The sequence below is a fragment of the Triturus cristatus genome, chromosome 3_2 (assembly GCF_964204655.1).
Source record: "Triturus cristatus chromosome 3_2, aTriCri1.1, whole genome shotgun sequence".
Classification (NCBI taxonomy): domain Eukaryota; kingdom Metazoa; phylum Chordata; class Amphibia; order Caudata; family Salamandridae; genus Triturus; species Triturus cristatus.
Window position 1 is genome coordinate 811,338,837 of NC_140584.1, and position 15,745 is coordinate 811,354,581.

Sequence of the window (15,745 nt, forward strand, 5' to 3'; positions counted from 1 at the left end):
CATCCTCATAATGACGTTTCTAGTACACGCCCTTATGCACGCCTATTGTAACGCCTTTTTCATTACGTATGTGTATTCTTATCTCTCCTCTCAGCTGTTACGCCTTCTGCATCTGCCTTTGCTGTAATGCATTGACTATATATATGATAACCTGTCAATAAAGTATGGTCTATCCCTTCCCGAACCTTCGTGGTGACGGAATCCGATTGCCTGGTTCGAACCAATTCCTTTTTAAGGAATAAAACCCCTTTTAAAACCTCAAATATCATGGATTCTGCCTCTTATTTATTCTGAGTTATTCTTATTGAACTTTACCGCATAAATTAAGTATAGGTAATTTAAATTTACCACAAGGTGGAGGCTGGACAGGTTGTGGTGGGGGACAGTCCCCTATTGCTGCGACAGGAGATCCTCCCGAAGAGGCAGTCGGATCGGGGGATCTACACTCATACTGAGTAGCTCGGGATACCAAACTCTTCGAGCACAGTCCGGCGCCACAAGAATGACTTGGGCCCGGTCGTGTCTGATCTTCTTCAGCACTCTGGGCAGAAGTGGTATAGGCGGAAAGGGGTACAATAGACCGCAACTCCACTCGCGACGAAAAGCATCTCCGAGCGAGTGCCGCCTTGGAAATTCCAATGTGCAGAACTGCTGACATTGCACGTTCTCTTCGGTGGCGAATAGATCTAACCAAGGTTCTCCCCACTGCTGAAAAAGACCTTGCACCACCTCCGAGTGAAGACGCCATTTGTGATCCAACATGCACCTGCGGCTGAGTTCGTCCGCCCTGGCGTTCAGTGTACCTGCAATGTGTTGAACCACCAAGGAAATGCCTTGATGTTCCAGCCACGTCCAGAGACGTAGAGCCTCCTGACGTAGGGGTCACGACCCCACCCCGCCCTGCTTGTTGCAGTACCACATGGCGGTGGTGTTGTCTGTGAATACCTGCACTACTCTCCCCTTGATAGAGGGAAGGAATGCTTTCAGTGCAAGTAGGATCGCCCTGAGCTCCAAAAGATTGATATGGAGCTTGGACTCCACCAGAGACCACAGGCCTCTGATCTCCGCCTCTCCCATGTGGCTGCCCCATCCCAGGAGGGACGTGTCAGTCACTACTGTGTTGAAGAAGGGAGAGGGATCTGCCGCTGACTCAACGCTGGTTCGTGAGCCACCACTGCAAGTCCTGTGCAGTTCCCTCCGAGATCTGGATGTAGTCGGACAGGTTCCCCCGATGCTGCGTCCACTGGAACTTCAGGTCCCACTGCAGAGCCCGCAAATGCCATCTGGCATGATAGATCAGCAGGATGCAGGAGGCCAAGCAGCCTCAGGGTCTTCCTGACCGAAACCCAGGACCAGGGCCGAAAGATCGGAATCATATCCTGAATGTCCCTTACTCGTTGTTCGGGAGGATAAACCCAAAACTGTGCCGTATCCAGAACCGCTCCGATGAAGAGGAGCTTCTGAGAAGGAATCAGGTGCGACTTCGGCACGTTGATGGAAAACCCCAACAAATGCAAGAGGTCGGCCGTAGTCTGGAGGTAGTAGACGACTGCATGGGGCGAGCCCGCCTTCAACAGCCAGTCGTCAAGATAGTGGAAGACTGAAACCCCTGATCTGCGCAGATGAGCTGCGACCACCGCCATCACTTTCGTGAACACCCGAGGGGCGCTGGTAAGGCCGAAAGGGAGCACGGTAAACTGAAAGTGCTCGTTGCCTACCGTGAACCGTAGGTAGCGCCGGTGGGCCGGCAGGATGGGGATATGAAAATAAGCATCCTGCAAGTCCTACGCTACCAGCCAATCTTGCGGGTCTAGGGCAGACAAGACCTGAGCAAGCGTGATCATCTTGAACTTCTCTTTCTGGAGGAAGCGATTGACGTTTGGAGGTCTAAGATAGGACGCAGGCCCTTGTCCTTCTTTGGAACCAAGAAGTAGAGGGAATAACAACCACGACCTACTTCTGGCGTCAGAACGCGCTCGATGGTCCCCTTGGCCAAGAGGGCCGCAACTTCCTGCTGGAGAAGTGACAAGTGATCCTCCAGCCATGCCAGAGGTGGCATGGCTGGAGGGGTAGACTCGAAGGGGAAGGAGTAGCCCCTTCGGATTATTTGCAGAACCTACCTGTCCAAGGTGATGGAGCGCCAGTGGGGATGGTGATGGCGAATCCTGCCACCCAGTGGCGTCTGGTGGGTCTGAAACACCGGACTAGGAAGGTTTTGAGGCGGCGGCGGCAGGGGTGGATTGACCTGCCCGCTACCCCCCTCGACAAAACAAGTTGTCAGAAACCAAGTTAAAACTTTTAACTAGGGGTACCGCTCTCTCTCGGATCTGCGCTGCTGCGCGGATAAAGAAAGAACTGACAGCGCGCGTGGGCACGTCTAAGTAGCTCCGACGACGTCATCTAGGCGGCTACGACGCCAGTGACGTACGTGGAGCCGTACGACGACGCCTACCGATGCACAGGGGTACTGCTGACGAAAACTTTTCGGATCCAGTCTGACGCCTGGGGATATTCTAAGGTAAGGAATCTATCACTAACGTATTTCTTTCAGATAATGCTTTTCAGAGCAGTAATGCGGACCACCACACTGAAATGCGTTAGTCTAACGCCTAATGCGTGGTACTTGGCAGGACTGAAACCATTTGTCTCCGAGCCATGCAGCTTCTGTCATCAGCACTTCTCCCTTTTTCCATAAGAGCCATTCAAACATGAATGGCAAAATATCCTAGTTTGCAAATGTTTTCTATATAATTCTGGTTCTGTAATTTTTACTGCATAATGCATCATCTGCTGCAGAATTTGACGATTTGAACCAATAAATTGTTTGTAGCGCAAACGGATCAAATGTCACTAAAAAATTTGACTTGTGTTTCTGTGCAAAGTGGATGGACCTTTGCAAAGTTTTTACTGGTCCCTTTGTCACTGCTGGATTTGTATGTTACACTGGTACTAATAAGGCAACATTGTTAGCATCTGTAAAAATTTAAAAATAATAAAGTATCAGAAAATATACTGCATTACATTGCAGCCTCTTTTTTGCTGCATAATTTAGCCAACACTGCGGCATAATTTTGTCCTCCATTGCTGCATAATTCCAGTGGCCCCAAAGCAGGCAGCACATGTTAAAAGTACTTGTTTATGAAGCAGAGAGACTGCGAAGTTTGTAAACTTAGTTTGATGTGCTTGCAAATCCTGCATTGCCGATCCCTGGTGAGTTACAGCTACTACTGCTGAAAGAAGGCCAACGGAGGGACCAATGGGTCAGGCGGCCTGGCCTCAAGGGGAGGGCCGGCATTAGTACTGGTGGAGCCCTGTGCGTCAATGTTTGTTGGTGCCCCCTCTATGACTCCCTCCGCCACTGATTCCCTCACTACCACCCTTTAACAGTGTCCCTCAAGTCTCCATAACCATACTCTCGCTCAGATGAATTTAACTTGATTTACAGCGCCGCTCATACCAGTGTAGGGTGTCAGAGCACTTTACATTACACAGAGACAATTAATCATATGTGTGTAAATCTCTGTATAGGAAATGTTACATAAGACGAAGGACTACAAGGTGTAGGAGTCACATGACATCCATACTAGTAGGCAGTATAGTTTAATAGTGATTAGTCTGGAGAAACACACTGAAATGAGAACGTAATACCATGATTGGGGGTTCTCTTTAATAACCAGAATTGATTTCTATTCAAATGAACCCTTTTTGCAACATTAGGATAATCAGACTGGGGAAATGCAGCTCTTAGATGACAGTTAATAGCTCACTGTTCTATTTTAGGATTTTGATTTATAAACTGCAAGTACCAAAAGGATATCACTGACAAAAGCAGTAACCCACTGACCCATTTACATTATATGCACTTTGTGATCAGGAATGTACATGTTTTTTGCAGCAGGAAAATTAGCCCTCTGCGCTATCTTTCCATGAGTCAAAACTTCCACTTGACAAAACTCCATCTCTCTCTAGGAAGAACATTAACCACCGCAGTTATCATGACATTTTTATTGTTGCCTAAATTTACTAGAGGCCAGGAAGGAGGCAGCAAGTGCTTATAGAAACTAAATATACTTGCAAGCATGACACCCCACCCGAAGTCAGCGCCCAGTGCGATCGCACCGCCCTAGAGGCATCCTGCTCAAGGGTCCTGTGACCTCAGTGACTGTCGCGCTAGGGTGTGCTGCTTCATAGGCCTGCCAGCAAGAATGGAGGTGAACTTCAGTATGGATTGTGTTGGACAAGCCTTTAAGGTTAACCCACAATTGCCATGGTTAGGGTCCAAATGCTGGTGCTAAGACACCAGGACTTCTAAGGTCTAGCAAGGGAATGTTCTCCCTCAGGAGAGTGGTCTGGTCATGAAGGCTGAACCTGGTTCCCCAGTTCCAAATTCGGCAGCTGTCCATAGTGTCACATCCTCTCCTCCACTGAACACCATACTGCCCCATTGAGATAAACTTGCACAGCCTTCAGCTACAACCTAATTGTGCCCTGCTATAAACTCCTGGATGCGACACAATTCAAATTACGCATTAGACGAGAGTAATATGCTGTCTAAAAAAAAAGTAACAACATCCTGGAAAAAGCAAACACTCATAGTAAATGCAAGTTTAAGTAAAGCATGTGAAATGTAAGCATGAGCAACATGGTTACCTTAACGCTTTTACATTCATTATTCAGAAATCAGTGAGTGCTTTTGCCAGCGGCAGAGTAGAAGTGGACACTGTCCTTGTCTTCTCTGGGTAAGAAGGAAGAGACAGAGTCCTTTTCCTTCTCTACCTGCCCCACCCCGAACTGCCACGAACGCCAAGCCTTATCTGTGGGCCTTGGCTATTTCTGCCATCCTAGGACGCATGTTTAAAATAAAAAAGCAGGGAAACAGAATCTATTAAATTAACGAAGTAGGGGCATGCCGTGCCCTGCCGATCCCGCCCACATCGACCACTGCATGTGTGGTGCTGTTAGGAAGCAAGCAGACTACTTTGAGGGTTTATGATCGTCTTGCTACTAGAATGGCTGAGCTAGAGTGCATGAGGTGAATCAACAGGATTGGTCAGAGTCACTACAAGAAAATGTTTGTGCTTGGAGTCGGAAAAGAAAGGGAATCTGATGGACAGAGTTTGTTTGGCAGTGAGGAGAGAAAACCCCGGCAGAGCTGCATTTTAATCCTATTGCTGAAAGATGTTTAATTCCCTTCTCTGTGCAGCATGCAGAGTATTCCACTGAAAGCTCTACTTTTTACTCTTGGGGTCCTGAATCACGTACACTTGGAATTACCAATCCCATTCCCTCTCCCTAAAAACCTAAGTCTTGACCCCTGAAATGATGTGCCCTCAGCAGCAGCTACCGTGTGACAAAGCAGTAAGACTGCGGCACCCCATCCTTGTGGAGAAGGTAGTAGCTGAGGTAAGGGTTGGGTAACTACTTGAATCTCCCAAAGTCCATTTTCCACGGAAATTTTTTTTGTCTTTTTGAGAGGTAAAGCAAGGTTCGTTGACGGTGAGACTAGTTAAACGACAATGATTCGAAAAGTGTAGCAACGCAGATTATTTCCAAAACAAAAGTGTTTCGAAGTATATAAGCGAATATTGCTTTGAACCCAGAACATACAAACAGAATGTCTGAAAATATGGATTATAAACTTAAAAACACCTCCTACCTCTGCTGGTCACACTTAAAACACTTGTGTGCCGCTCTGACGACAATGAAGTCCCGGGATCAAGTGACAAGACCAATACTGTGCCTCAGGTTCACTAAAGTACACATGTTCAGAGGGCACGGCAGGGGCTGAGAAGTTGACAGTTTTGTCAACAATCTCTGTCCAGGCTGATGCGGGGGCTTAGGAGGGAATGAGCCCAGCAGGCTGTAAAACTATAACATTCTGCGCAAGAGGCTCAGGTAATGGGACTTCTCTGCTGGGGGGTGCAGGAAGGAAAACCAAGCTACAACCTGCCGGTGTGTCCAATCTTCGAAGCATGTGTGTGCTTCTGGTCACCAAAAGGGTGGTGTGATTGTGGGAAAACAGCAGGCAAGACCCGCTCCATGGATCACCCTTGTGATGGCTGGTACCCCCAGAGTAGACTCACAGAAAGGCTGGTTGGGGCACGGCTATTGATCTGTTTTAAATTCTGGCCTGCCTGCTCAGCGCTGTTAGTTGAAAGCCTGATGTGGCCCTACCCTAACCCAGCCCTGAAACTGCGAAAAGTAAAATTATAATAATAACGTTATTATAATTTTATTTTTCCTGCTCAAAGAGAGCATTTGTTAAAGTTTTCATGTTAATTGCAGCGCCCATCATGAGCTGAAATTAACATGAAAACTTGAATAAATGCACACAATCAACCCGCAGCCCAGCTCTATTAAGAAAATAAGTGCAGCAACATAGCTGCCAATGTTTCGAATTGCTATGTGGGACGGTTTCAAACCTGCCTCAACACCGTTCACTTGGATCTTTATGTGAGAAAATGTACCGTCTTCTCACTTTTTTAAGCAAAAGTTTGGAGTGATATTTGGCGCTGCACCCACATGCGCGGTTACTGGTGCACACAGCCTTGGTTGCAGCGCACTTAGACCTTACACTGCCACACACAGAGGAAAACAATTTGAGGGAGCATTGGTACCAAAAGAAATTGGTACCTTTGCAAGACTAGTCCTTCTAGATATCTGCATTAGGACAGTAACCCTCCCCACACTCCCTACAATGTAAGCCTAGCCCAAAGCAAGGCACTGATTGGCCTAAGAACAATGATACTATTGTTAAAAAACCGTCCGATATGGGGGGGAGAGGATACAGACACAGACGCCAGATGCAGTGATCTTTACACAGTACTAGATCAATATCCCTTTCCTTATTTCCCAAATGAAATCAGATCACTGACAGAACAAACAAGGTGGATGCCTACATTAGTGAGAACAAATAGCTTCCATTCTTAAACAAAAGAAAACCCAGAACATCACCATAATACACCCTCCCCAAAATAGATAAGAGTACTCCAACCCACCTGGGAGACCTAGTCTGTCTTTCTGTGGGAAATCCCTGGAATCACTGGGTAGAGACAAGGATTTTTTTTTCATAGGGAATTTGTACAATCTACTATGAGCTATGGCAAAGACGGCAGTCATTTTCATTTCATTAACATGATTGAAAATCTATATTTTGATTCTACCAAATAACTTCTAGCCTGCCAAGACATTGAATATAAACATTTCCAGGTCCCCACCACGTTTATAATGCCACTTATTCGTATTGCTATTAGAATAATTTTTTTATGGTTTGATGAGAATGTTTTTACTTCATTGTAAAGGAACACCTAGAAGTGCTATTTTTGCCTCAAGTTTTACCATGCTTTTTGTGACTGCCCTCGACACCACAGACATCCCTAGAACTAACAACCTAACTGTCCAGAACATCAGAATATGGAAAGGGTACATCAGAGATGTTGTTATGATCTGGTCAGGAGATTCTAATATGCTATCTGACTTTGAGAATGGCTTAACAATCACCGACCTGACTTATGTGTTACCTTGATCTCACATTTTAGATTGACGACACTACTGATTGATTGACGATACTAGATTGATACACTACTCTGTGTAGGAAGCATGCAGAGAAAATTATACTGCTAGACTACCATACCCATCAATCTTTGGCTCTAAAAGGCTGTCTCCCTTTAGGACGATTTCTCAGGCTACGAAGTAATTGCAAACATGATTTTCTTTTTAGGGAAGCCAAAACCTTGTGTTAGAAACTGATGTGGACAAGGAATACCCTAGGGATTTAGTGAGACACTCTATAAAATGGTCATGGTAATCTCCAACGGAGAACCTCTCAGTTCCAAAATTCAAGCAACCTCTTAACAAAATAACCTGTGTATCTATTTTCTGTCCACTAACCAACAAGGCAGTGAAGATTATTACATTTTATTGGAACATACTGAATTCAAGTGACCTTACACAGGACCTACTGCTGTTTCCATTCAAAGGAGCATTATGGTAGAGCCTGTAAGCTCCCACTAATGATTGAACTATTTCTTCGATGTGGGAAACTCCCACCGATCAGGGGTTCTTACAAATGTGAAAAACCTGTCAATGGTATTGATACAAGTAACACCAAGGTATTCCAACATCACCACATGAGGCATGATCTGAAATCATTTTTCTAGTTGTAATTCCACAAATGCTGTGTATTATATTAAATGCCCCTACATATATCGGACAAACCTCACAAAAATTAGGTCCCATACCAAGCAACACAGAAGTTGGATCCGACGTAATGTCCCAAACGCCTCTCTCATTGATCGCCTTCAATCAGACAACCACACTGAAGAGGACTTGTATTGTTGTAATTGTAAGGAGACAATGGACACCTAGAAGAGATTTGGAGGTAATTCTAAAAGTCTAGAAGTGTAACTGGATCTTCCGTTGTGGATGGCCTAAACTCCTACAGGCAATGAAATGGACTTTTCATAAATTCAACCACAAAAGACTGCATCCCCCTTTATGTTTTTTCCAACATTGAACACAAGCGAGCACCTAGTGTAAGTCAAACCAATACCCTTTCAGGCTTAGAGTGCCGCATAAATTATACCAAAAACCAGCATTTTGTCCGGACAAAACTAAATCTCTATGAAGAGCTATAATGATAGCGAAACACGTGTCAGGGGTTGCTTTTATTCATTCCAGGTTGGCTTGGATGGTATTTTACCAATCCAAAGCATTAATACTGTGCCTGGATTGGCAAAAGACTTTGTCCCTTTCTAGCTCTGCGTGGATGGCACTGTGCTAATCCTACGATTAAGAACTTTGCTAGAAAAACAGGCAATGGAGGTGAACAGAGTCAAAGTGTTGCTGGTGTTGTAGGGTGTTCTATAGAGGAGGTGCTTTGCACCTAAACTTGGGTACTACCCAGAGTTTCTGTATAATTTATGAGGCCCTCTAAGCCTGAAAGGTTTTGTTTTGGGTGCTTCCTTGTGTCTGGACAAAGCTAGTCCTCTTTGAAGAGCTATAATGATAGTGAAACACATGTCAGGGGTTGCTTTTCTTCATTCCAGGTTGGCTTGGATGGTATATTACCAATACAAAGCTGTAATACTGTGACTGGAGTAGTAATAGGCTGCTTTTGTAATTTTACAGCACGGTCTATATCACTATGCTAATCCTATGGGTAAAGACTTTGCTGTACAAATGGCAAAATACCTTGTCCCTTTCTAAATGGATTGATTTCTCCAGTTTTTGTGTTCATGCTCTCTTCGTAAGGAAGTTGGGAGGAAGTGTATATATATATATATATATATATATTCACTTAAAAAACCATAGGTTTCACACATGTTATAGTTAGCTGGACATTTCACTCGTGAAAAACCATTGAAATTCCCCCGTTATAGTTAGTGCAGGCAACTATAACTCACGCGACCGCAATCCCCTGCTGATGACGTCAGATATTACATCACTGTATTTAGACACTTATTTACCCATGTCTTCTTCCATACATTTTTAGCTATACATATATTACAAATATTTATTTTTCAGAAAGACACATATGTCATCAGTGATGTAATATCTGACGTCATCAGCAGAGGATTGCGGTCGCGTGAGTTATAGTTGCCTGCACTAACTATAACGGGGGAATTTCAATGGTTTTTCACGAGTGAAATGTCCAGCTAACTATAACATGTGTGAAACCTATGGTTTTTTTAAGTGAATTTGCAAGGTTTTTTAAATGCTAATTCCTAACTATAACGTGTGTGAAACCTATGGTTTTTTCAGTGAATTTGTATGGTTTTTTAAATGCTAAGTTATGTATTTTTTTTATTATTTTTTTTAAGGTTTTTCACCGTGCGCGTACCGTACGCGCACGGTGCGCTTCACGCACGGTGCGCGCGCTGTTGGCGCGCGGTGCGCTTAGCGCACCGCGCGCCCACGTTACGCAGTTCGCGAAATTTTTCCGTTTCTACCGTACGCGCACACTACGCGTACTCCGCGATTTTTCGCAAAAAAATTTAAGGAAATTTTGGCCCTTGGGTGTCCTTCTGGGACCCCCTGACAAAGGCTAGGGGGTCAGGAACTGTCCACCCTGCCCCCTTTTCACGTTCTCCACCTTTGTTTTTCACCCCCTCAGACTGCGAGAGACAAAATGGCGGCCGACACTTCCTGGTTTCGACCGATTCGAATGTTTACTAAGATCTAACAACCAATCAGAATCGCGCTCGCGCACGGCAGCGTGCGCGTACGGTAAGTTTTACCGTACGCGCACGGTGCGCGCTTATAGATATATATATGCTTTTAAATGCTATTTTCTCAGGAAATACTGAACAGATTTACACCAGACCTGCAAAAGGCACATCCCTGACCTGAGGACTACCTCTCTGCCAAATTTCAAGTAATTCTGTTCAGCCGTTCGGGCTGTAGCTTGGACTAAAGGTCCTATGGAAAAATGCATGGGGAAAACGCGTTTTGGGACCCCCCCTTTTTCTCAGCCCCCGCTTGACGAATCCCCCCGAGACTTTCAGGGAAGGAGCGGCGCGGAGCGCCCCACCTATTTTGAAAATTTCGCAAGGATTCGTCATTTGGCGCCAAAGTTATTCCAAATAGAATGTTGCGGATTTCCTATGGAAACACGATCCTAACTATAACTATCTACTGGCGACCGCCAGTAGATAATATATATGTGTGTATATATATATATATATATATATATTATCTACTGGCGGTCGCCAGTAGATAGTTATAGTTAGGACCGTGTTTCCATAGGAAATCTGAAAATTCTATTTTGAATAACTTTGGCGCCGGTTGACGAATCCTCGTGAAAGTTTCAAAACTAATGGGGCGCTCCGCTCAGCTCCTACCCTGAAAGTCTCGGGGTGATTCGTCAAGCGGGGGCTGAGAAAAAAGGGGGGGTCCCAAAACGCGTTTTCCCCATGCATTTTCCCATAGGACCTTTAGTCGAAGGTACAGCCCGAACGGCTGAACAGAATTGCTTAAAATTTGGCAAAGAGGTAGTCCTCAGGACAGGCATGTGCCTTTTGCATATATGGTGTCAATCTGTTCAGTAGTTTCTGCGAAAATTGCATTTAAAAGTACATATATATCTAACGTGCGCGAGCGCAATTCTGATTGGTGGTTACATGTCAGTTAACATTCGAATCGGTCGAAATCAGGAAGTGTCGGCCGCCATTTTGTGTGTTTGGTGTGTGACAGTGAAAAAGAAAGGTGGAGAACGTGAAAAGGGGGCAGGGTAGAGAGTTCCTGACCTTTGTCAGGGGGTCCTTGAAGGACCCCGAAGGGTGAAAAAAACATTGTATTTTTTTTTCAAAAATTTGCGCGGTGCACGCACCGTGCGTGCACGGTGTAAAACCTTAAATAAAAATTTTTTAAAAAAACATTTTAAACGAGCCATTCCATATTACAGGATACAGTCAATCTATAAATATATACCTAGGTAGTTTATTGTAAAATAAATATATAGAAAATATAATAATACATACATAACTTAGCATTTAAAAAACCTTACAAATTCACTTAAAAAACCATAGGTTTCACACACGTTATAGTTAGGAATTAGCATTTAAAAAACCTTGCAAATTCACTTAAAAAACCATAGGTTTCACACATGTTATAGTTAGCTGCACATTTCACTCAATCAATGAAATTCCCCCGTTATAGTTAGTTCAGATAACTATAACTCGCGCGACCGCCACTCTATCACAAGGATGATGTCATGAGTGATGCCACTGACCATGTCATGAGTGATGTATTATGTGACGTCATGAGCAGTGGATTGCGGGCGCGCGAGTTATAGTTATCTGAACTAACTATAACGGGGGAATTTCATTGGTTTTTTACGAGTGAAATGTCCAGCTAACTATAACATGTGTGAAACCTATGGTTTTTTAAGTGAATTTGCAGGGTTTTTTAAATGCTAATTCCTAACTATAACGTGCGTGAAACCTATGGTTTTTTAAGTGAATATATATATATATATATATATATATATATATATATATATAAACTAAATATAGAAATGTTCTGCTAACTCTGCAAAGTGGAAGCATTTAAGTTGATTATCAGGATATTAACGTGGTAGCATCTGCCAAATTTTCATTCAAATCTCTATTCGACCACTCTACACTACACAGAGGAAACCACAGACCGCACATAAATAGACCACCACATTTTCATTATAAATTGACTTAAAGTACTACATATCAAAAATAGCAAGAAACAAAACATGGTTACGAGTAAAAGACTGCTGTCCCACCGTTGCTGGTATAGTTGCACAATCATATACTAGCTCTCCATTCTTTAGGGCATTTTGAACTTGGTGAATGTGGTTCTTGATATCATTCACGGTTGGGAAGAAGGACAGGTTGTGTCTTTCAGGCATTTCTCCCGGAGGGAACAGCTCCCCTAGCACAAACTTTCTGAAGGAAATAGAGCAGATTGGTTACAAGAGAAGCGTCATTACCAAAGCATGATACACAATTAGTAAAAAGTGTCATTAGTGAAATTGACAAATAGTATGCAAACCTTTAATTTATGTGACTTTGCTTGCTCTGTTAAACATGTTTAAAAGTTTAATTACATGAAAGGAATTTTTGTTTTTAAGAACAATAAATACATTTTGGAGTTTCAACATGATAAATGCATTGTCATGAAAAAATAAATCTTCCAAGATATATATATATATATATATATATATATATATATATATATATATTCAATTATCACGTTCCCAAATCGTTCGCACTCCGACGACAAACAAAGGGTACGGACTCCACTTCTGTGCAAAACGTCTGTTTTATGTCAAAACCACCCCAGCTGTCATGACGCGTTTCGGTCACTGCCGTGACCTTGATCACATAAAGTAGAGCCATTAGTGCAGAGTTTAAAACCATAATACTTCCGATCACATGGTGTATGACATCAGTCAACATGAAAAACAGACTATATACACTTCATTGTTTTAGCAAATTTCACCAGGTGAAAAAACTGTGCAAGTAAGCAGATATTTACTATTATATGGATTTGTTTTCACTTAAATGGATTATTTATATATATATATGTGTGTGTGTATATATATATATATATATATATATATATATATATATATATATATATATATATATATATATTCATATTCACTGAAAGAAACAAAGGTTACGGGGAGGGGACATTATAGTTAGGAAATAGAATTTAAAAAAACGTTAGAAATTCACTGAAAAAAACCAAAGGTTACAGGATCGTTATAGTTAGGCTCAGATTTCACTCGTACAAAACCAGTGAAATTCAGCAGTTGTAATTAGCTGAGCTATCTACAACGTACGCCCCTGCAATGCACTGCTTATGACCTCACATACTACATCACTCATGACCTGGTCAATGACATCACTGATGACAACTCAAATGACATCACTGATGACATCATCCAGTGATAGTGAGTGTTTTCTAAAGTTACTGAGTGTTAAACATATATAGTAAGGTAAGTGGATGTGGGAGTTTCTATATGGGTGAGTGAGTGGGCGTGTAAGTGGTGTATACAAGAGTGAGTGGGTATGTGGGAGGCTGGGTGTGTCAGTGGGTGTTTGAGTAAGTGAGTGGCTCTGTGAGTATCTGTATGAGTGACAGAGAGGATGAATGAGTGGCTGTATGGGTGCGGGTGTGTCAGTGGCTATAAATGGTGAATGAGAGTGCATGAGTATCTGAATGGGTGACTGAGCAGGTACATAAATGTCTATATGGGTGAGTGACAGGGTACGTAAGTGACTGGGTGCATGAATGGGAGTGTAAGTGAATTTATAAGTGAATGAATGGATGGGTGTGTTCGTAGTTGTATGGATGAGTGAATGGGTGTGTGAGTAGCTGCATCTATGAGTGAGTGTGACAGACGTTGTATGGGACAGTATCTACTTGTTTCAGTGACTGTATAGATGAGTGAGTAGATGTGTTAGTATAGCTATTAAGAAGTGAGTGGATGTGTGAGTAACTATATGGGTGAGTGAGTGTATGTCTGAGTGACTATATGGGTGAGTGAGTAGGTATGTGAGTTTTTGTATAGGGGACTGAGTATGAGAATGGCTGTATGGGTGTATGACTGAGTGTGTAAGTGGTCTCCATATCTATATGACTGGATGTGTCAGTGGCTGTATTGCTTAGTGTGTAGGTGCATGAGTGACTGTATATGAGAGTGAGTGGTTGTGTTAGCAGCTGGTGAGGTGATGTGTGTGATTGTGGATGAGGTCATCAGTGATGTCATTTGAGATGTTAGTGATGTCATCAGTGATGTAATTTGAGATGTCATCAGTGATGTTATGAGTGATGCCACTGACCATGTCATTAATGATGTAATATGAGAGGTCAAAAGCAGTGCATTAGGGGGGGAATAAGTCATAGTTAGCTCAGCTAACTATGACTGCTGAATTTCACTGTTTTTGTATGAGTGAAATCTGAGCCTAACTATAGCGACCCTGTAAATGTTGTTTTTTCAGTGAATTTCTAAGGTTTTTTCAATTCTATTTCCTAACTATAACGTCCCAGTAACCTTTTTTTTTCCAGTGGATTTCTATGGTTTTTTAACCAGCAGTCACATTTATAGAGTAGTGGAGCAAGGCAGCGGGGCCTTAGACCAGCTCTCATGAATCCCGCCATGTCACACTTACTAGAGGTAACAGGGGGGCTTCTTGGTCCCTAAGGGCCCACAGCTTCTAAGAGGACTTTATCCTCCAACCAGTAGTGGGCCAGGAGGTGCATTTGCAGAGTGGTGGAGAAAGGGAGCATGGCCTCCTAAGACCTTTCAGCAATCCCGCTGTGTGGGATTTACTGGAGGTAACAGGAGGGCTTGCTGGGCCCCACAGACCCTCAGGCGCCAAGGAGACTTCATTCCCCAACCAGTAGTGTGCCAGGAGGTGTGTTTGCAGACTGGAGGAGAAAGGCTGTGTGGCTTCTGACGACCTCTTAGTTATCCTGCTGTTTGGGACTTACAGGAGGGTTTGTTGGCCCCTAATGACCCTCAGCATTCAACGGGACTTCATTCTCCAAGGACTCTCAGCATTCAAGGGGACTTCATCACCCAACTAATAGTGCGCCAGATTGCACATTTGTAGAGTGGTGGAAAAAGGGGGCGGGCCTCCAAGCACCTCTCAGCAATCCCGCTGTGTGGGACTTACTGGAGGTAACAGGAGGGGTTTCTGCCCCCCCCCCCCAAGGACCCTCAGGAGGCGAGGGGACTTCAACCTCTAACCAGTAGTGCACCAGGAAGTGCCTTTGCAAAGTGGTGGATGAAGGGGGTGTGGCCTCCGAAGACTTCTCAGCAATCCCGCGCTGTGTGGGACTTACTGAAGGTAACCCAATGTCTTGTTGGCACCCAAGGACAGTCTGGAGCCAAAAAGACTTTATTCCCCAACTAGCAGAGCACCAGGAGGCACATTTGTAAAGTGGTGGAGAAAGGGGGCGTGGCATCCAAACACCTCTCAGCAATCCCACTGTCTGGGCCTTACTGGAGGTAACAGAAGGGGTTCCTGGTGCCAAAAGATCCACAGCATCCAAGGGGACTTCATCCCCCAACCAGCAGAGAGCCAGGAGGCGCATTTGCACAGAGTAGTGGAGAAAGGGGGTGGAGCTTCCGGTGACTTGCTGTCCCGCATATTTTTATTTTTTGTGGGGTTTTTTTGTACGGGAAGGGGGCTGCATAGTCCCTCTTCCCTGGGCCTATTTGGGCCTGGGGACCCCCTCCCTGGGACCATGCCTTTTTTTT

At 43.9% G+C, this 15,745-nt stretch overlaps 1 protein-coding gene across 1 annotated transcript in view; it reads right to left on the reverse strand.

Annotated features, from left to right (window-relative positions):
* Positions 1-15,745, reverse strand: part of CARF (calcium responsive transcription factor) — a 360,952-nt gene that overhangs the window by 86,036 nt on the left and 259,171 nt on the right. The window contains exon 11 of the mRNA XM_085648958.1: positions 12,254-12,416. Coding sequence (XP_085505084.1) covers positions 12,254-12,416 — 163 coding nt within the window. The remainder of the gene's footprint in view (positions 1-12,253; positions 12,417-15,745) is intronic.